Consider the following 21,492-nt stretch of genomic DNA (forward strand, 5'->3'; position numbering starts at 1 on the left):
TAAGGTCTGGTGCACAGAGACACACAGATCTCTCCTGTCTCCCTGCTGGTTCCCATGGGAAGGAAGGGTGACAGTACTCACTGGTGGGCCTCTTGGGCACAGGTGTGGGGGGGCTCCTGCTGCTTGGCCCAGCTGAGGCAGGAGTGGCAGCTGCTGTGGCTTTTGGAACAGTCTGGGTGCTCTTGGCGCCAGGCCTGAGCGGTGGGGCAGAGGCCGGCTTGGATGGGGAGGCCCGCTTCTCAGGAATCTTCGCCTCTGCAACAGGCTGGTAACAGGGAAGTGGGAATAAGAGCAGCAGGTCAGCAAGAGCCCCAGGAAGTCATGTTAAAGGACAGCAGAAAACAGGGGTACTATGGATTTGGTACTTCTTGGTAGGAAAATTTATACTGCTGACATCTAAGTCCTTCAGACAAAGTGAGAAGCTGGCCACGTAGGGTGCTGGGCCAGCTGGAGTCAGGAGATGGGGGAGTCTAACTATCTCAATCCAACCTGAACCGGTGAGAATGAACAAACCAGTCAAGTATACCACATCACAAACGAAGTTTGCCGCAGGATCGAATGTATTTAATACATTAAATACATCAGTATTTAACGACCTGATGAAAGACAAATATACATAAACACCACAAAAAAATTAAAAATTATGTTTAAGCAAATTCAGTCATTCTTTTGGCTAAGATACACCCAGTGAGTGCTGAGCAGAATAGGGCTGCAGATGGAAAGAACACTGGCCTAACCAGTTAGATCCGAAGCCTGAGCTCCAACCCCAGTCAGGCCCCCAACTCACAGTGTGTTTCTCGGAAAATCACAGAACCTCTATGGGCTTTATTTCCTCATCTGGATAAAGGAGGTCAGGACCAGAGGATCTGTGGGGACCAGAGCACAGAGACGACGAGAAGGGGGCAGGTGGAGGGTGCAGGCCTGACGACCAGAGAGAATGAGAAGCACCGATGTCAGCTGTGACATCAAAAGGGAAAATCTGACAGCAAAAGGGAAAATTCTCTCAAGTGTAGGTGCTTGGCATCTGGGCCCCGGTCGTTCCTCTTCCGTGAAGGCGGGGTATGGCCTTACTAGTAAGGAAGGGAAGGGATCAATTTAGCCTGGTTTCTACAGGAATAGGAGAAGGACACACTCTTTTGATAAGCCTTCCTCAAGAGAGGAAGCCAAAACACAGACACAGTGGATCCAGCTCTTTTGCTCCAAGAGAAATGGCCACACAGGGCAGTGTGTTGGCAGAGACCAGCAGGACACTGCTTAAATGGAAAATCAGCTTAGGAGGAGCTCAGAAATTAAGGGCTGGCATCCAGTTAAAGTCTAACTGAAAATGCAGGGTAATGGACACTTCTACAAATGAAGTCCCTGAAGTATGGTACGAAGAACCCTCAGACTGGAATAAGAGGAACTGTTCAGCGACCAGCTCTGTTTGGAATACATCGTAGGATTTTGTGCAGAGGGGCTCCCTCCTGTCTGCTCAAAAGTCTGAGTACTAAACCAGATACTCTGAGGTCTCCTTCAAATTCTCAGTATTCTGACTGTGATTCAGAATAATCTAGTAGGGTCTTCTTTTGCTAGTGGAAGTAATGGTGATAAAATAAGTTGGAAAAAAAAGTTATTAAGGATAGAAGGCTCTTAAAAATGTGACACTCTTTAGCTGCCAGTCTCTTGGTTTCAGCAAGCTACAGAACCAGCCTGCTTTGGTAACTGCCCTTACTCTGCTGTTTCTCAATTCATATTTTCTTCTCTACCAGAATCCTAGATCTGCTTATTTTTTCTGAGTAAGTTTTTCCTCCTTTGTCTGCTTCTATAATCTTTCTACCAAAATAAAGATAAAAATAAATTTCTTAAGGCTTCATTTCTATCAATCTCTCCAAATGTTTTTATCTGTTTCTTGTCTAAAAAACAAGTTTGTAATTGTAATGCAGATCACCTTTTCAGATCAGCTGTGTCTCAAAAAGCTGCATGGCCATGAGCGGCACCTGGGTGGCTCAGTTAGTTCAGCAACCAACCCTTGGTTTCAACTCAGGTCATGATTTCACAGTTGGTGAGATCGAGCCCCACGTCAGGCTCTGTGCTGACAGTGTGGAGCCAGCTTGAGATACTCTCTCTCTCTCTCTCTCTCTCTCTGCCCCTCCACTGCTTGCACCCTCTCTCTCTCTCTTTCTCTCTCTCTCAAAATAAGCAAACTTTAAAAATAAATCAATAAATAAAAAATAAAAATAAAAGCTGCATGGACAAGAAAGAACAGTGCTGACGGAGGCCCAAGTATCAGTGTTGGAGTCAGACCCAAGTTCAAATACTAGCTCTGTGACTTACTGGCACTGGACCTTAGGAAGGTTATTTCATTGAGCCATGAAATGAGAATATGAATATCCACATCATGGGTTGCTGAGAGAGAGGAGTGAAGGAATTAACAGACATAAAGAAACCAGTACACTGCACTTCGTTTTTATTATTACTGCAGAGTAAAAGTTCACTATACACTGCGCCCCTGCCACTGTCCTGTCAGCCCCAGGATTTGTTGTACCATAGCTCTAGTCACTTTCCCTCTACTCGCTCTCTCTCTTTTTAATGTTTATTTTATTTTTTATTTATTTTTTCAACTTTAAAAATTTATTTTGCGAGAGAGTGCAAGCATGGGAGGGGCAGAGAGAGGGAGAGAGAATCCCAAGCAGGCTCCCCCACTGTCAGTGCACAGCCCGATCCCAGGCTCAAACCCATAAACCGTGAGATCATGATCTGAGCCAAAATCAAGAACCGGACGCTTAACCGACTAAGCCACCCAGGCGCCCCTAATGTTTATTTTTGAGAGAGCACAGTGGGGGAGGGGCAGAGAGAGGGGGACCAGAGTATCTGAAGCAGGCTCTGCACTGACAGCAGTGAGCCTGATGTGGGGCTTGAACTCACTCATGAACCGGGAGATCATGACCTGAGCCGAAGTCAGACATTTAACCAACTGAGCCACCCAGGTGCCTTTCCCTCTGCCCTTTTATGCAAATAAATTGTCTTCTAACAGTTAAGAAAAGCAGTCAACTGGGTAAATCAGGGTCAGAAAGCTTCATGAGATTTTATCATTCTTAATCTATGACAGGATTTCTCATAGAAATTCTTGGCCATAGCAATTTCTTGGCCAAGGTTCCAGCCTATTCTACAATTCCTAGGTTCCACCAATTTTCTTTACAAGATCAGATTGATACACTACCATTTTAACATGGGAAACTATTTCCCACCATGAATTTAAAGAATAACACCAAGCTGACCTAAAGGCCCTTCTCAAATAAAACAAAATGTTAAGGAAGAAAGCCACAGACGCCATCTGCCCTTCTAGGACAATCCTGTGAAGCCACTGCTGCCCACATTGACTGATTTCTAGGCAATAATGTGGGTGACCTGAAAAACTGGAAAACTGCAGAGGGAGAGAGGGGGCCCAATGTCAAAAGCAAAGGAAGTTGTCACATGATGTTGGAACCTACAGAGATCAGTCAGAAGAGCTTTATCCAAAAAAGTAATGGGTAAAAATCACTTCTGTAGGAGGATTAAAGAGAAAGACAAGAAACCAAATTTTGGGAATTTAATGGGAGAATTCTACCAAAAAGGGGTTAATCTAACGGGGTGTGGAGTGGGGCAAACTGGCTAACAAGTGTTCAAACCGTGAAGAGCAGGAGGGGCTGGGAGAAAGGAAGAGAAACCCAAGCAGATGCAGTATTGCCTCCAGGCAGGGGCAGGGAAAGGTACAAGGTCTGAAAGGCCTTCAGATGTTATGGCTGCATCCTGGGCCCCAAATGATTTTCAAGTCGCCTTTCCCCACTTCCCCCAATTCCAGCAGCTTGATTCCGCTGTCTGGGAGCAATGAGAGCCGATCGGACACTCGGAGGGGAGAACTTTTCCCTGGCAGAGTGCTTAGGTGGCCACTTACCTTAGGTTTTGCGTCTTTTGAAGGTAAGGTGGAAGGCCTGGCAGTGGTGGCGGCAGGGCGTTTGGGCGGGGCAGCCGGCACTAAGCCCGCAGCGAGGCTCATGGGTTTTTTATTCGACCCACCAAAGGTGGCGGGAGCCGGCTGCTTGGGGAGAGGAGTGGGCTGAGTTTTGGCTTTCGATGTTGAAGTCTTTGCAGGTTGAGTGGTGGCCAAAGGCTTTAAGTTGATTTGTTGGTGGTGGTTTTGTTTTGTTTTTTTTAAAGGTCAACATCAAACACACAAACAAAAATAAAAACAAATTAAAAAAAAAGTATAAATTGCACAATTCAAAGTAAAATTATAAGCAATGAGGATCTATGCAACTGAAAAGCAGCATTCCGTTCTTCTGAGCTTGGTAAATAGTGGAAAGAAACCATGAGAGAAAGAAAACTGGGAATTCATTCTTACTGTCTCACAAATTCTAGCAGTTTGGCACCTGAAGACTTAAATTCAGTGACAGCTTTAAACAAGTAAGTAGCTTTTGGTGGCTGCTATAATAGTTTTAGGAAGAAAAGCCACCAGCAGGTGATTCAGCTGTTACTATTTGTACCTTGATGAGGCAACATCAGCATCGTTTTAGGACCACACTGAAGTGTGGCATTTCTACTCTGCAGTAAGTACCAGTAAGTGTCTGAAGCCTTGATCCACCTTAAAAATCTGTTTTCCCTTTTCATGAATGCAGATTGCAGAATTTATTTCCAAATAGTTTTGCAAATCCCTTTATTGTTGTTGTTAAGGGAAGCAGAAACACCCTCTACAGAATATTTCTACACATATTCAAGATAATGGGGTCAAGGGAAGAGATTTTAAGGGATGAGTTAGGCTACTATGGTAAAATAGGAATATAAAATATTTTCTAAGAAGGTCCAAAACTGGGGAAGGACCTACTAATAGCTCAGAAAAAAGAAATTCCATTCACAATCCAAGCAACAGTAGCAGAAGGTATGGTTTTAAAAAATGATATTGGTAGAAGAGAACCCAGCATTCCGGCACCTACCTTTGTTTTCTTCTCTGGGCTTGGTGGGAGCTCCTTGTTTGGAGGGGCGGTGATGTCATTTCCGGTCACACTCCCAGCAGGCCGTCCTTCTTCAGGCTTACTTATTCCTAAGAGGGGGAACAGTTATGCTAAGCAAATGTTTTTCATACCCATTTTGAAAATGCAAGTCTTAGTGGAGACAGACACTGACTAGCACTTCAATCTGAACAAAATCCACAGGGCTGTGCTCTGAAATGTGGATAAGACTCCCGAGTTCCTCTCATTGTGTCAGGACCGTTTCAGATTCCACAGATTCAGGCAGCCTGTCCCTGTGGAGAGGCAACCTAAGTGGGATTTGCACAGATGACCAATGGAAGGAAATGGCCCTTGAAGTTTGGTTTCCCTTCCCTGGAGACCAGCAAAGGGGCTCTGTCACCCAACCACTAACTCCCGGAGCACACAGGGGACAAAACCCTCTTCTACTAGAGTTTATCTCTTGGAATAAAGGTTGCTGAAAGATGGGATAAGAGCCAGAAGATCACCCAATGTCCTCCCCTTATTTCCTTTCCCTGTAAAGCACCACTTTATGGAGGATGTGAGATTAACTTGATCTGGTTCTAGCAGTGACCCAGATTTCCAATAAGGCCGAGGAGACCCATGAAATCAGACCCAAGGCCAGAAATAGTCTACCACCTAAGGCTATATGCCCAGCAGCACCACTGTGGGGACGTAATTCCAGATTTCAATAGGGCTACACCTGAAAGCATTAAAATACCAGGAAATTTATAACCCGGGTGTGGGAAAGACCTTTCTAACTGGCACAAAATCCAGAAGCCAAAGAAGATCAGCCTAAGGAAGAAGTTTCAAAAACTTCAATGACCACAAAAAAGAAAGAAAGAAAAGAAGAAAAGCCAAAAGGCAAATGATAAACAGGAAAAAAATTTTGAACCTCACATCAAAGACAATGAGCTTATTATATATAAAATACTCCCAAAAATCGCTAACTTCTACAAAAGCCAATAACCCACTGGAAAAATGGCCCAAAGGATATGAACACAGTTTACAGAAAAAGAAATACAAACTGAAATACAAATTGAAAATAAAAGATGCCCAATTTTTCAGAGAAATGAAAATTAAAACCACACTGAGATGCCATTTTTAACCTAACATATTGTCAAAAGTCCTAAAATGTGAAAACAGGCAATGGGGATAATATGATACTTGGGGCTGGTGAACGTGTGGAATGGTACTGTTCCTATGCAGGGCAACCTACCAGTGTCTCTGAAAACTGTAGTGTAAATTCTAATCCAGAAATTCAATTTCCAGAAATTTATCTTAGAGATATATTCACACAGCAGCAAAACGGCAAATGTATAAGGCCTTTCATCAGAGCATTGTTCCTAACAGCACAAAATGGAAACAGCCGAAGTCTGTTAATAGAAAAGTGGTCAAAGCATCACGGCAAAGCATCAGATAATCTCAGCATCTGAAAACATAAAGCATGACCGATACGGAATCATCTCTATTAAGTGAAGAAAAAAGGAAGGTGCAGAATAGGAAGGCAACATGAAACCATCTGTCTAGAGAAAGGATGGGGGCAAAATAGATTTCTAATGCAAATACACTTGTGCACGCATTCTAAAAACGCCTTAATTTGGGGAAGGGGGAATGGGGCACAGAATTAAGAGGGCAGGAGGCTTTATTTTAAACATTTTAAAACATCATTTTGAAGTAATTATATTGATTAAAAGTTGCAAAGAAATGTACAGGGAGGGCCTGTGTATACTTCCTCCAGCTTCGCCCAGCGCTGACACCCTGCATTAGCACAGTACTCTATCAAAACCAGGAAACTGATATTGGTACAACCCACAGAGCTTGCTCAGACGTTTCCAGTTCTACATGCAGCACTCATTTGTGTGAGAGTGTGTGCGTGTGCACGTGCGCACATATGCGGTGCCATGCAATTTTTGCACGTGGAGCTTTATGTAACCACTACTAGCAATCAGGACAGATCAATGTTCCATTAACACAGGCTCCCTCCTGTTACCCTTTTATAGCCACCCCACCTCCCTTCCTTTCCTAATCCCTAAATCTCTGGCAACCACTAATCTGCTCTCCATCCCTATAATATTATTTCAAGACTATTACGTAAATGGATCATACAGTATGTTACCTTTTCTGTCTGGCTTCTTTCACCCAGCATAATGCTTTTGAGATGTTACAACAACTGGTGTTGTTGTATGCATCAGTAGTTAGTTCCTTTTGACTGCTGACGATATGCCAGATATTCCATGGTACAGCTCTAACCCCAGTTTAACCATTCACCTGCTACAGTTACAAACATTTATGTACAGGACTTTTATTAAAATAGTGTCACTGTTAGTGTATGGACATGCAGTTAACTCCATCCTGTGACTTTGCTGAAATTACTTATTAGTTCCAGGAAGGTTTTTTTTTTTTCTTGGTAGATTCCTCGGAATTTTCTATATAGACAATCATGTCATCTGCAAAGAGAGCCAGATTTCTTTCTTCCTTTCTAATCTATATGTCCTTTTATTTCCTTTTACTTTATTGTGCTAAACAGAACTTCCAGTATTGGGTTAAGTAGGAGTGATGAGATCAGGCATCCTTGCCCTGCTCCTAGTCTTAACAGGGAAAGCACTCAGTATTTCACTACTAAGTATGATGTTACAGTAGGTTTTCTGTAGGTGAGGAAGTTGACCAAGTTGAGAAAGTTCTCCCTCTTATCTTTGATGAGTGTTTTTTCATAAATGGGTGATGAGTTTTGTTGAATGCATTTCTGAACTTATATGAATTTTCTTCTTCAGACTGTTGATATGGATAACCTTGATTGGTTTTTGATTACAGGACTAGCCATGTAGATCTGGAATAAATTCCACTGAGCTGTTGTGTATAGGTAATTTTATATATTGCTGGACATGTTAATATTTTGCATCTACATTCATGAGAGATATTGGTCTGCAGTTTGTTGTATACTGTCTTTGTTTATCAGATAAATACAGACCTCATAAAATGAATCAGAAATATCGCCTCCTCTTGTATTTTCTGGAAGAGAGTGTGTAAAACTGTTGTTAATTATTCTTTAAATGTAGGATGAACCCCTACAGTGAATCCCTCAGCAACTTTTTAATTAAGACTCCAATTTTATTAATGGTTATTCAGGTTATCTATTTTATCTTGGTTGAGTTTTGGTAATTTGTGGTTTTCAAGGAATTTCCTCTGAGCTGTTGAATTGGGAGTGTAAATAAAGGTGCTTCCAGTGCTCACTTGTTATCCTTTTAATTGCCACAGTGATGTCCCCTATTCCTGAGGTTAGTGGTTTGTGTCTTCTTTTTATCTTTGTCAATTTTGTTGAAGATTTATCAATTGTATTGGTATTTTTTAAGAACCAGCTTTTGGCTTAATAAATTTCCTTTGTTGTTTTCTTGTTTACAATTTCACTGATTTCTGCTTGCTTCAGACTTATTTGTTCTTCCTTTTCTAGTTTCTTGATGTAGTAACTTAGGTTATTGAATTGAGATCTTTTTTCTAAGGTAAGCACATAGGGCTATAAATATCCCTCCCAGCACTGCTACAGCTGCATTCTACAGATTTTGAGATGTTCTATGTTCATTTTTATTCAGTTCATTTTATTTTTAATTTAAATTTTTATTTATTTAACATTTATTTATTTGGGGCAGGGAGAGAGAGGCCAGGAGGTGGTGGGGGGGGGGGGGGACAGGGAGGTCGGAGGGTGAGGAAGAATCTCAAGCAGGCTCTGCACTATCAGTGTGAAACCGACGTGGGGCTAGAACTCACAAACCATGAGATTATGACCTGAGATGAAATCAAGAGTCAGATGTCTAACCAGCTGAGCCACCCAGGTGCCCTTTAAGTTTTTATTTTAGTTCTAGTTTGTTAACATACCGAGTAATATTAGTTGCAGGTGTACAATTAAACATTTCCATACAACACCCTGTGCTCATCACAAAGTTCATTCTATTTGTTTTTTAAAAACTTTTTCCTAAATGTTTATTTTTTGAGAGAGTGCGAGAAGGGGAGGGGAAGAGTGGGTGGGGGACAGAGGATTTGAAGCGGGTTCTGTGCTGATGGCAGCGAGCCCAATGTGGGGCTCAAACCATGAGATCGTGACCTGAGCCGAAGTGGGACGTTAACTGACTGAGCCACCCAGGAGCCCTAAGATTTTTAAGTAATCTCCACACCCAACATGGGGCTGAAACTTACAACCTTGAGATCAAGAGTTGCATGCTCCACCGACCAAGCCAGCCAGACCCCCTCATTTTATTTTTAATTTTTCCTGTGATAACTTCCTCTTCAACCATGGACTATTAAGATGTGTACTCTAATTTCCAAATGACTGAAGATTTTCCTGTGGCCTATTATTGGTTTCTAATTTGATTCCATTATAGCCAGACAAAATATTCTGTATGATTTTAACCTTTTAATAAAGTACTGAAGTTCATTTTATGGCCTAGGATCCATCTTGGCAAATGTTCCATAGGTGCTTGAAAAGAATATAGCCACTTAAAAAAATTAATGTTAACATGATATATCTTTTTCCATCTTTAACTTTCAATCTACCTTCCTTAGGACTGACATACATTTCTTTCTTTCTTTTTTTAATTTTAGAAAGAGTGCACACGCTAGTGGGGAGAGGGGCAGAGGGAGATAGGGAGGGAGAGAGAGGGAGAGAGAGGGAGGGAGAGAGAGGGAGGGAGGGAGGGAGGGAGAGAGAGAGAGAGAGAGACAGAGAGAGAGAGAGAGAGAGAGAGAATGAATATCTTATACAGGCTCCAGGCCCAGCTCGATCCCACGACCCTGGGATCATAACCTGAGCCAAAATCAAGAGTCAGACGCTTGACTGACTGAGCCACCCAGGCATCCCTGATATGCATTTCTTGTACACTGTGTGTACTTGGGTCATTTTTTAAAAATCTACTCTTCTAATCTCTGTCTTCAATTGTAGTATTTAGACTATTTGCATTTAAAGTAATTACTGATCAGTTAGGGTTTATATTGTCATTTTGGTATTTGGGTGTTTCCCCCCCTTCTAGACTTTAATTTTAATTACGTGGAAACAACATAATTTAGTACCAAATGTTTAAGCATCCATTATAATTGCTAAACAGTGTAATCGGCATTATTCAAATCTGATCAGCTATACAAAACTCATCAATCTTTTCTTTAGAAAAAAGGTGGTAGAAATCCCAAAGAACTAGTTAAAGGTCACCTTTACTCATCTAGCACCATAATTCCAGTCTTAGTCCATCTCAAGCGGCTGGAAAAGAGGAAGGGAAGAAGTGGATGTTGGAAAAGGAGAGTTCTTAACTTGTGGCCCCATCTGTGCTCAGAGGCAGCGCAGGTTCGAGCAGAGAGGAAAATCTCTGAGGCCGGAATTTAAAACGAAAGCTTTTGGCTCAGATGGTAAGGAGGCCCTCCAGAACAGCAGAATCAGCAAATCCAGAAGGCAGTGCTGGAGTCCGCCTCATAAAGCAGGGGGCTTCTTCTTGTATCCAAGTCCTTTTTAATTCCTTCAAGTTTTTAAACCAGGTTTGCTATGTCATGGTTCTGGACCAGATACATTCCAACTAGGGGGCCACACGTAATTCCAAGCAGGAACTGGAGCATGGTGTCAATGAGGAGGGCACAGAGGGCGGCTCTGTTTTTTATTATTTGTTCCCTCTGTTTCTTTTGCCTTCCTGTGGGCTACTTGAACATTTTTTAAAATTCCACTTTTATTTTTTAATGTTTTTGAGTGTACCATTTTACTTACTTCTATTTAGGATCTTTTATCCTCCCTGCTTTTTAAATGTAATTTCTTAGGTATTTCCTTCTCAGACATCGAGCACCACATCAGATGGTACAATTTTTGCTTCGATCATCAAATAAGATTTTTAAACTTCGTGAGGACAGTCTATTTATATTTACTCCTATTTTTACTCATTCCATTGTTCTAATTGCTTTTTCATTTCTGAAATTCCAAGCCTCCTTCTGTTATGATATCTTATCTTTTTGGAAAGCTTCCTTTAGCCACTCTCTAAAGGGATGTCAGCAAGCAAAAATCCTCTTAGTTTTCCTCTTAGAATGTCATTACTTTCCCTTTTTTCCTGAAGGATGGTTTTGCCAGATATACAATTTGCGGTTGACTATTCTTTTCTTTTAACACTTGAAAAACGTTGTGCTACTTCCTTCTGCCCTCATGGTTTCCGGTAAGAATCACAACACCATTTGAACTGCTATTCCCCAATACAGATATGTTAGTTCTCTACAGTTGTTTTCAAGATCTTTTTTCTTTGTCTTCAGTTGGCAGAATTTAATTATAATATGTCTTGGTGTAGATGTCTTTGGGTTTTTTCTCTTGGAGGTTCATTCAGTTTCTCCAATCTTTAGGTTTATATCTTTTGACAAATTTGAGGTGCTTTCAGTCATTATTTCTTCAAATAATTGTTCAGCCTCACATTTTTTTCTCCTCTCCTGGGATTCCAGTGATACAAATGTTAGATCTTTTGTTATTGTTATAGAAGGCTCTGAGGAGCTGTAATTTTTTCTATTTTCTCTCTTTTGTTCAGATGGACTAAATTCTATTGATCTGTGTTCAAGTTCACGGATTCTATTCTCTGACATTTCCAGTGTACTATTGAGCCCATCAGACATGTTTTTTTACATGATTATTGTATTTTTCCTATCTATAATTTCCATCTCCTACTTTTTGATAACTTCTATTTCTTTGCTGAGATTTTCTAGTTTTTCCATTGTTTCAAGACAATCCATTATTGCTTGTTGAAGCAATTTTATAATGGCTGCTTCACAATCCTAATTTTGTATGATATCAGGTAATCATTGTTTAAATTTAGTGTGCATGTTCTGGCTGTAGTTTCAGTAACAATTTAGTCTCCAGAGCCCTTGTAATGCAACTGTGGACTGCTGTGTTCTTCTGGCTTCATGAGAATGTCACTCAGTCCCGGCTGGTAGTTCCAGCAAGGGATGAAGCCACCTCCCTGGGCCAGATGGTTTCACTAGGTGAGGGTTGAGTGATGCCAGACCCACAGAATGCAGAGAGTTTCTCCTGGCCTGTTCTCTGGCTTCCTGGTGCTGGCATACTTCTTGTTCAATCTCTGCAGGTGCCACCGGGAGCAGGAGGCACCCACCTGGCCTTTTGCTGCTGGAGGGAAGGGTGTATAGGAGGAAACCTCCCAAGGTCTCCTTCTGTTCCTGAAGAGAAGGCTAGAAGACATCAGGCCTATAGGTGTCACTGGTGCTGTCACCTGTGGGGGACTAGGGATAGATTCTCCTGCCAGTGTGGATGGATTGTATTTTGCTGTCAGGTGTGGAACAGGTGACAGGTGGGCCCTCATGAGCACTGCTCAGCAGGACTGAGCCCACTACTGCTGCTGGATATGAGTAGAGGAATATGGCTTCCCTTTCCCAGTCTTTTGGCAAGAGAAAGTAGGCTTTTTATTCTTTCTTTTTTCCCTTCTCTTCTCCTTTCTTTTCTCTTTCTTTTCTTTCTTCTTCTTCTTCTTCTTTTTTTTTTTTTTTTTTGGTGGGGGAGGCTTGGGGACGGGGAGGCATCTATGCTTGTTGGCACTTCTGGGTTGCAGGCACTCTCCAGGTCCCAGACCTGGGTACAAGGGAGATTAGAAAGAAAACCCAGGGGTCTCAATGCACACTGTCCTTCCTTAAGCCCTGAGTTCCCTACCCAGTCCGTCCTCTCCTCTCCACCTTTCAGATTCCTTTTATAATTGTCTGCTGAATTCTTTTCAGAGTATTTAGCTGTACTTAGAGGAAAGAAGCAAGAAAAAGTGAATCAAGTGGTCTTGTCTTGGTAGGAGATTTTCTAATTTATAGCAGTTTGTACTTTTTGATGTTTGAAACTCTATGTATTATGAGTCAAAACTGAATTTGCTTAGTTTTAAAAATATGAAGAAAGAAAAGAAAAACACACAAGGTTGGTGAATGTCTTTTTTTCTATAGCAAGCTGAAAGAACATCTTACCAAATGTGTGATATGTTGCCATTAGCCCCAGATCACTATGCACATTTTTCAGCAGGCCCAGGATTGTTCAGTAAACATCTACACAAAGTCCCACTGCCTATGACATAAGCATGCAACACCTCAACCTACATCGCTGCCACCCAGTGAAAAACACCTGACGTACACAGAAGCAGAAACTGCTACCTCCCTCCCAGACGGTGCTTCTCACCATGACCCTCCACCTTTGGCTCAGGGGTCTATGCCAGCCAATTGCTAGAGACTACTACCCAAATGTCCCTACAGTTTTGAAAAATAATGCTCAAAACAGAACTTGTAACTGCTCCACAAAACTACTTCCTTCTGTTGGATCTTTCCAGTATTTGCGTTACTACCTGCTGGGAAACCCAGGCTCAGTATAACAGCACTAGGTTCGACTCCTTTCTCTTTCTCTCTCTCTCTCTCTCTCTCTCTCTCTCTCTCTCACACACACACACACACACACACACACACCTTCCACATTCAGTTTTCAAGTTGATTTCACCTGTTCTATTTCCCCATTCATGTCATCAGTATTTCACTTACAACTACTACATGAGACAAGCTATTATTGTCACAAGGATTTCTGCTTTCAATCCTCTGTTTTCCAGTTCATCCTGTCTACTGAGTCATCCCAAAGCTGACTTTGGGCCACTTCATTGTTATAGGCAGCCAGCAGTTTTTTAAAACATCTTAAGGGGCATTTGAAGTTTGGGTTCCAAATAATTTTCTAGAGGTGTTCTCCCATTATTTCCGGCCACATATGTATGGATGGCTTTGACATGTTTGCTCAACCCACATTCTTCTCCCGAGAAGTCTCCAGGTGAATGAGGTGATCAGATATAAGGGATGTAAGGTAGCATAAAGTGGGGCACAGAGCCCAAACCATGGCAACCCAGTGTCTGTGTGGACCAGAGTCACCAAGGAAAGAAAATGTATGAGATGGCAGAGAAAGCAGTTTCCAGCAGGGAAGGGAATGGAACACAATGTTTATCTAGGGTGAAGCAAATGTCCTGAGAGGCACATAATGGCTGCAGCCCGACTACGCTTCCTGCAATTGGATTCCCTGAGACTCCCTGTCAATAAACACCTTTTTATAAATTTGAGTTCCTCTGAGTGTGTTTCCGTTCTTTGAAATTAAATAATCCTTACAAGAGTACCCTATGAATACTGGTCATTGTTCTTTTACCTAACAATGAGCTATCTAGGCTCCCTTACGTGAGTCCCTTTGCCTGGAAGGCTTTCCCTTGCAAAGTTAGGCACCAGGGCTTCCGAACCACCTCCTCCAGGTAGTTTCCATGATTCACAACTCTCTCACTGCTCCATTCCCCCACCCCAATTTGATCATAACTTGCTTGAGAATGTGGGCAATATCCAGCGCCTAGACAGTGACTGACATATCATAAGCATGAATCTTTATCTGTTTTTATCTACACAGCGCTTAGCAGAGTCGACACTTAAACATTTTATTAGGTGCACACATTAGTGAGGTTTGCAGGTTACTTGAAATTTTTTCCTGCCACCATGAACTTCTGTTAGTGTGAACTAGGATAAACTTGCTTTGAAATAAACAAAAATCTGCACTCATTACCACCTAGAAGGTATAGGGCACCAAACCGGGAACCAGCCCATCAACAGGAAGACGACAGAACCCTATTCACAAGGGGCTTACAGTTCTGCCACAGCTAGAAGTGAGCAACGGCACAGAGTATCTGCGTGCTTGTCATCCTGGAGACATACATCACAGAGGAAATAGGAAGCTTATAGGAAGCTTCTTTGTCCATCTCCATTAAAAAAAAAAAAGCAAAACCCCCCCCCAAAAAAAACCCCAAAAAAACCCCGTTGGTCTTCTAGGGCTTTTCCACTTACCTTCCCCTAGAAAATACTTGAAAATGAGTAAAAAAACTTCATGAAAACGTACCGAGAGGAATACGTATTAGGAGAAGAGGCGATTTTTTACAAACAAAACACATGGTTTAAATCCCCATGAACCAGCTTGTGAATCGGAGCCCTTTGTGCTCAAACTGGACCGGGAGGAAAACCAGCTTTTGTAGACCACCAACAATAAGCTCCATGGGGGGCTGGGGGGTGGGGAAGAGGAGGGCCAGGAAGAAAGACACAGGAGGCAGCCACAAAGCCTGTGACATTTAGCGGTTTATTAAGTGCAAGTCTCTCCTTCTCTCTCCTTTCCCTTCTCCCCACAAATTCTCCCCACCTGCATGCAGAAAGAGAAGACTAGAAGCAAGACTGGGTCAAACATGAAGAACAGGAAGAGAATATTAAATAGCCAGCTTTAAAAGGCTCTTTTTCCACTTGAACAAAAGTAAAATGTTCTCACAAGCGAAATGGAAAACAGAGCTTGCACCCAGGCTGTGCTACTTAACGAGAGGAGGTTTAGTGCTGATACGCCCATTGTGAGTCCACACAGTGGCGGATTTTCAAGCAAGGAAATCAATCAGTTGTGATTGGATGATTTGGGGCTCAGGAATCATCTGGTTCAAGCCAACAGGGAGCTGAGGAGGTGGCAGGATGGGGGATGGGGTGGGTAGGGTGACATGAGGTCAAGCAAGGGGTCTATTTCTTATGTCCACCACCCTCTGACCCCATCAGCCCACGTCCTCAGTCCCCACTATCCATCATGCCAGCGGACAGTCAGGCTGACCTAGCTGGATTCACTTTGTCTACTTTCTCGCCTCACTCCCGGCAACCTTCCAATGCAGAGAATTCTGCTTTCCCCGGCACACAGACTCCAGCGGTAATAAAGCCGCCTAACGCTCCTGCCGGTAATCTGTCACTTTGGTTCCCTCCTTGCTGTCTGCTTGTTCCCCATGGAGGCAAAATTTAGAAACATACCATCACGTGGGGTCTCTTCACACAGGAACGCTGGAGTGCTCTGGGTTGCAGTGACCTCAATTTCTTTCTTCCCTGCCAGAGCCGTCTGTCCTGGCTGTTTCTCACCTCCTCGGCAGACTGGGGAGCATGAATCCGTCCTGGTTTCACTAACATCTTCATGTCCTTTTTCCTTGCTGCTTACTTCAGGAATCTGCTCCAGCTTACCATGGAGATGCAATCCAGCGGTGCCCAGTTCCTTCTTCCCAGAGCTGCTGCCGCTGCTGTTGCTGACGGGGGTCAGTTCTTCTCTCTTCTTGGCCACAGGTTCCTCACAGATGAAAGGAGGTACCTCTTCAGTAGATGGGATGGGCAGCTCCCCAGGGATCAATTTGTAGCTAGCTGTCTGTTCCTCAGCCACCGTCATGGAGCGCTTTATGGCAGGAGCCCCCAGTTTCCTGGGCGTAGGACTTGGCATTGGGCTGCTAGTAAGAGGCAGCAGGCCAGAAGAAAGCTCTTCTCGGGCAGGGAGTTCAGGATATTTCTCTGCAAGGTTGACAGCTGGGGGAACCGAGAGGTGAGAACATTCAGACAGGGCCCGGCGCATTGCTTTTTTCTGCTGGGGTACTTGGTTGAGCAAAGCCCCCTCTTCGGGAGAATTCAATTTCTCCAGCTCCTTCTCGTGGTCTCTGTCATGAGAGCTGTCATTTACGTATTCCTGGGTGAACTCCACCATAGTGATCGGTGGAATGGCAGTGGGTGAATGCTCAATAGTGGGGGCTGGGCGCGCTATAGCCTCAGATAGTGAGGGCTTACATTCGAGCAGCCCAGAGTGATCGTTCACCACCCCAGGCACCCGGCGGCCAGCAGTGATGCCATTCTCCTTTCCCGGAGTTGCTTCCCTCAAGCCCTGAGCCACTGGATGAAAGTTGGGGTTCCAAACACTGGTTTCTTGCTCAGCATCCCGGGTGGGGATGTCAGCAGCCCCAGGGAAATCCAGATCTGGCTGGCTCTTGGTCTCTGGCCCATTCTTCCCTGCCACCTTCCCCTGAACTGTAGAGGCTTTGTTCTCATCTGGCCCCTCTCCGGGTCCCACACGGAACTCAGCTGTCTTCTGGTGTACCGAGTTTCCCTCCAAGGAATGGCAGGTTTCTGAAATCACATACCTGCTCTCAAGGTGACCCGAGGTTGCCTGACACTCCTCGTCCTGCACCTCAATGCTGAGCTCTTTGTCTAGCTTCCCGTCAAAGAAGCAGAGCTTTTTCTGCTCCAGGAAGCTGGCATTCTTCACAAGCCCGTCTTTCAGCTGCCCGTCCATGCTGACGTTCAGTCCGATTTCATTCAGTTTGCCCTCTGTCCTCTGCCACTCAAATCCAGCTTGGTTGATTTCTTTTGGGGGGTCCATTCGGCACTCTGCAGGCTTGCCCTTACAGAGCTGGCTGTAAGCGGCAGTGCGAGAGGCAGGCTGCTTGTCTGAGAGCGACATCGTCTCTTCGACTGCTCTCCCCCCTCGCTCCTGGAGCTCTAACACCACCTACGATCACACAGAGCTGGCAGTGACATCACACCAAGTCCCCAGTATTCAAGACAAACCTGTCTTTCCCCCAAAGATCCTCTCTCCTCTAGCAGCTGGGTGCTAAATGTATTTACTAGTGTGAAAGAAAAGAACGAAAAAGAAAGAGAAAGGAAAGAACCTGCTACTTTCTGCACAAATGCCACTGTTAAACTGGAAGTGTAATTTCCTGTTAGCTAGCACTCTGTTTAGATCTGCAGTTTACAACACGGTATGGTGCCAATCTGGGTACTGAGGATAGTAATCACTCCTGCTTTTACTGATATAGATACATGTATACCCACACGTTCACTTATCTGACACTATGCCCACACTTCCTCATTCACCCACTCAAAAAACTGTTTTAAAAATAGTCAAGACTCATTTGCCAATCCCTAGTCATAACCCTTAAAGAACAATGATTTCAGAAAATGGCTCAAAATTTCACTTAAAAAAAAGACCTTACTATAGTGTCAAAATTGGAGGCATTCATTTCTCAGAGCATGAGTGGGTTTGCTGTCACAGCGACTCACCAAATTGACTTGAAAACTGATTTGAGTGGAGTCCCCAAATCTCAGTGAGAGCTTCACCTGTAGTTCTATACTATGGAAGAGTTTAATAAAGGGTTCCTCCCAGGATCTCAGCAATCAGGGCTTTGGAGACATGTATTCTAGTTACAAGACATTTGAGTGACAATATACCCCTTGCACTTTTACTCCTGACCCTGCTCCCCACCAGTTCCCTGGACAAGCCGGGTCCCCCCCCCTCCCCCCACTGCACCAGCCCTGCTCTTTCTAGCTAGCCGATTGCTTAGTTGCCATGTGAACACACTGACCTCTGGAACACAGGGACTCTGGCAATCTGTGACACAGCCCCCTGCCCCTGTTTAATCCAGCACAGTCCTTTGCTGTGCTGGCCTCTGAGCTTGTTAACTGTACATTCAGGACTGAAATATCCAGAAAAGAAAATTCTTGGGAAAAAAAGTTACACTGAGAAGACAGGCCGTATTCTACCTTAAATTAAGCTGATTTTTGTTGCTTCACCTGTAAGTCACTATTATGCGCTAACATAGGATACTCCGAAATATTCTATCAAGGAGGAATACACCAGATGCCTTTTTCCAAGATGAAGAAAATTCAGGCTGGATTGTTTTAAAGCCATCTGCTATCAACTACACTGATCTGGCTACAATTTTTTAATAATTCTTTTAGAAAAAAGGGCAGAGGGAGGCAAATCATAAGGGATTCTTAAATATGAAGAACAAACTGAGAGCTGCTGGAGGGGCTGTGGGTGGGGGGGATGGGTTAAATGGGTGATGGGCATTAGGGAGGGCACATGTTGGCATGGGCACTGGGTGTCACATGTAAGAGATGAATCACTGGGTTCGACTCCTAAAACCAAGACACACTGTATGTTAACTAACTTGAATTAAAAAAAAATTTTAATGTTTTATTAAAAAAAATTTTTTTAACGTTTATTTATTTTTGAGAGAGAGAGAGACAGAGCATGAACAGGGGAGGGGCAGAGAGAGAGGGAGACACAGAATCTGAAACGGGCTCCAGGCTCTGAGCTGTCAGCACAGAGCCCGACGCGGGGCTCGAACTCACGGACCGTGAGATCATGACCTGAGCCGAAGTCGGCCACTTAACCGACTGAGCCACCCAGGCGCCCCTATTTTATTTTATTTTATTTATTTTATTTTTGAGAGAGAGAGTAAGCGGGGAAGGGGCAGAGAGACAGGGAGACACAGAACTTGAAGCAGGCTCCAGGCTCCCTTGCTGTCGGCACAGAGCTCAAGAGGGGGTTCAAACCCATAAACTGGGAGATCGTGACCTGAGCCAGAGTCGGACACTTAACCAACTGAGCCACCCAGGTGCCCCTAACTAACCTGAATTAAAAAAAAAAAAAAAAAGAAAAAAGTTCAAGTTAAGATTGCTCTCTTTGATCTATAAAATGTGATGAGATTACCAAAGCCCAGCCCAGGAAAGTTTCCTTAACTGGAGCCTCTGTCTCCAAGTACCCTTTCTCTACTATTCACACCACTCACATCACTTCTCTCAAGTCCCCAACCATAGTGCAGAAGCCAACTGTATACGCTTTCTGCATTAACTTCAGTACGTAACACTGGGCTATGTTGATGGTCAAGAGTGGCAGGGTTGAAAGCCTCAAAAAATGTGCTTTTCCATTTAACCTTTGTCCTGAACATAAACTGAGCCTCTCCTTCCTCTTGACCTTAAGTAGTTTAATAGCAATACATGTCAAAGCCAACAAAGGTTCCTTGGCAAGGAACCAGTGTCACCTTACTCTACCACAAAGGTCATGATTCTACTAACTAATTAGGGAAAAAGAAAGATGGAGAGTCTTGGGTACGGAAAGGCTTACTGATAAAATATAGCTGAATTCTGGCTTTCTTATCTTTTTATACATACATTATAAGTGAATAATACAATTATGTATGCATAATATAGGATGAAAATTATGAACGCCTGCAGGAGGCTGTTGTAATGCAGTCCAAACATGCCAGATGCAAATCTTAGAAAATGCCTTAGAAATTAGGTATGCCTCAACAACCCCACCCACTGAGAAACTAGTCACTCCCCACCCCTAATACACACACACACATACAGCCTCAATTTATTGATACTTTTTTTAAAAAAATTTTTAATGTTTATTTATTTTTGAGACACAGAGAGAGCACAAGTGGGGAAGGAGCAGAGAGAGAGGGAGACACGGGATCTGAAGCAGGCTCCAGGCCCCGAGCTGTCAGCACAGAACCCGACACGGGGCTCGAACTCACGAACCACGAGATCATGACCTGAGCTGAAGTCGGCGCTTAACCGACTGAGCCACCCAGGCGCCCCAATTTACTGACACCTTCTATCTTTGGTTTGTGGGGAAAAAAATAATTTGGTTTGGAGTCAAAAGACCAGGTTTTAAAATTTCTCCGTGTCATTTACTAGTTATGACTCTGAGCAACACACTTAACTGTTCCTGGCTTTGGTTTGTTCCTCCGTAAAATGAGGGGGGCCTTTAAGGTGCCTTCCAGTGTCACAGTTTTAGCACTTTTACGACTCAATGAAAAGGCTGAAACATGCATCAAGGACTCACAGGTCTGCTGCTATGTCCAACTCAGAGTGGTTTTATTTTAACTTGGGGCTCCTGATGGTAGAGGACTACCTAGGGGATGTATGTAGCTGCAAGTCTGACAAGAGGGGCTGAGTTGGCTGCCATATTCTGAAAGGGCAGAGACAGCCTAGGTGAAGAACAAGCATGGACACTTGTTCCTCTGAGTCAAGTGATTTTTAAATTTGCGCCCCTAGAGTCCAATGAGTTTTAGTTCTAGCCAGCCTATCCAGAGCCTCCCACTGGTACCAACAACAAATGAAACAAACAAATGAAGCTAAGGCAGTAACTAGAGTTGTTAAGTCCCTGGTATCTTCAAATCCCGTGTATCTTGTCTCAACAACTCTATCTATAAATAGCAAACTGCAAACTGTGAGTCAGCCAAAGACCAGGAGCAGGAACCAGGAGAATGAAGCTGGCGGGTCACAAAGAAGCACATATTCTAGACTGTGGTTCCTACTACACATCAGAAATGTGGTCAGCCTGCAAGAAGACAATGTTCGGCTACTGTGCCAAGCAGAGGCCTCAGTGTTCGAGGGCTCAAGAGTCAGAGAGTTGAAGAAGAAATCGGAGAGGTCAGTGGCCAAGAAGTATAAGCCCAGACGGGAAGCCCAGAGTACAGGCGAGTGCCCAAGACATCACGTCAGCTAGATGCTCAAGCTTGCACATAAGCCTGGTGTCACCTAGGGATCTGGGTTTGAGTACAACAGGAGAACATAGGGCATAATCTGGGGACACCCACAGAATCCATCTCTTGTGTAGGTGTGAAGCAACAGAAGATAAAAACCATCTAACAAGGTAGCTAACATAATGTACCCGCTGATGCTAGCTTAAAAAAAAACAAACAAAAAAACTAAGAAAATGTATTCACGTATGAAGTAGGTTTTACTGCTTCCAGCAGGGAGTTTGATGTGAAACGATAAAGTATTAAGTCCCTGGACTGGAGAATTACTGCATGACAATCCTTCTGATAAAGGTAGGCAAAAATAAACAAACCACCACCACCAAGAAACACCATACAAACCCTAA

The 21,492-nt window shown here is 43.6% G+C and overlaps 1 protein-coding gene across 19 annotated transcripts in view; it reads right to left on the minus strand.

The window, feature by feature from the left end:
- MAP4 (microtubule associated protein 4) overlaps positions 1–21,492 on the minus strand; it is a 193,061-nt gene that overhangs the window by 16,581 nt on the left and 154,988 nt on the right. For 14 of the 19 annotated variants that reach the window (XM_053898605.1, XM_053898613.1, XM_053898609.1 and 11 more), the window contains 3 exons: positions 4,950–5,056; positions 3,914–4,129; positions 82–265 (listed from right to left, as the gene is read on the minus strand). In XM_053898605.1, the coding sequence (XP_053754580.1) occupies positions 82–265; positions 3,914–4,129; positions 4,950–5,056 (507 nt within the window). The remainder of the gene's footprint in view (positions 1–81; positions 266–3,913; positions 4,130–4,949; positions 5,057–21,492) is intronic. The other 5 variants (XM_053898611.1, XM_053898610.1, XM_053898619.1 and 2 more) reach the window with 1 other exon arrangement.

This window comes from Panthera pardus, unplaced genomic scaffold, assembly GCF_024362965.1.
Source record: "Panthera pardus isolate Hobbes unplaced genomic scaffold, ASM2436296v1 HiC_scaffold_8, whole genome shotgun sequence".
Lineage (NCBI taxonomy): Eukaryota > Metazoa > Chordata > Mammalia > Carnivora > Felidae > Panthera > Panthera pardus.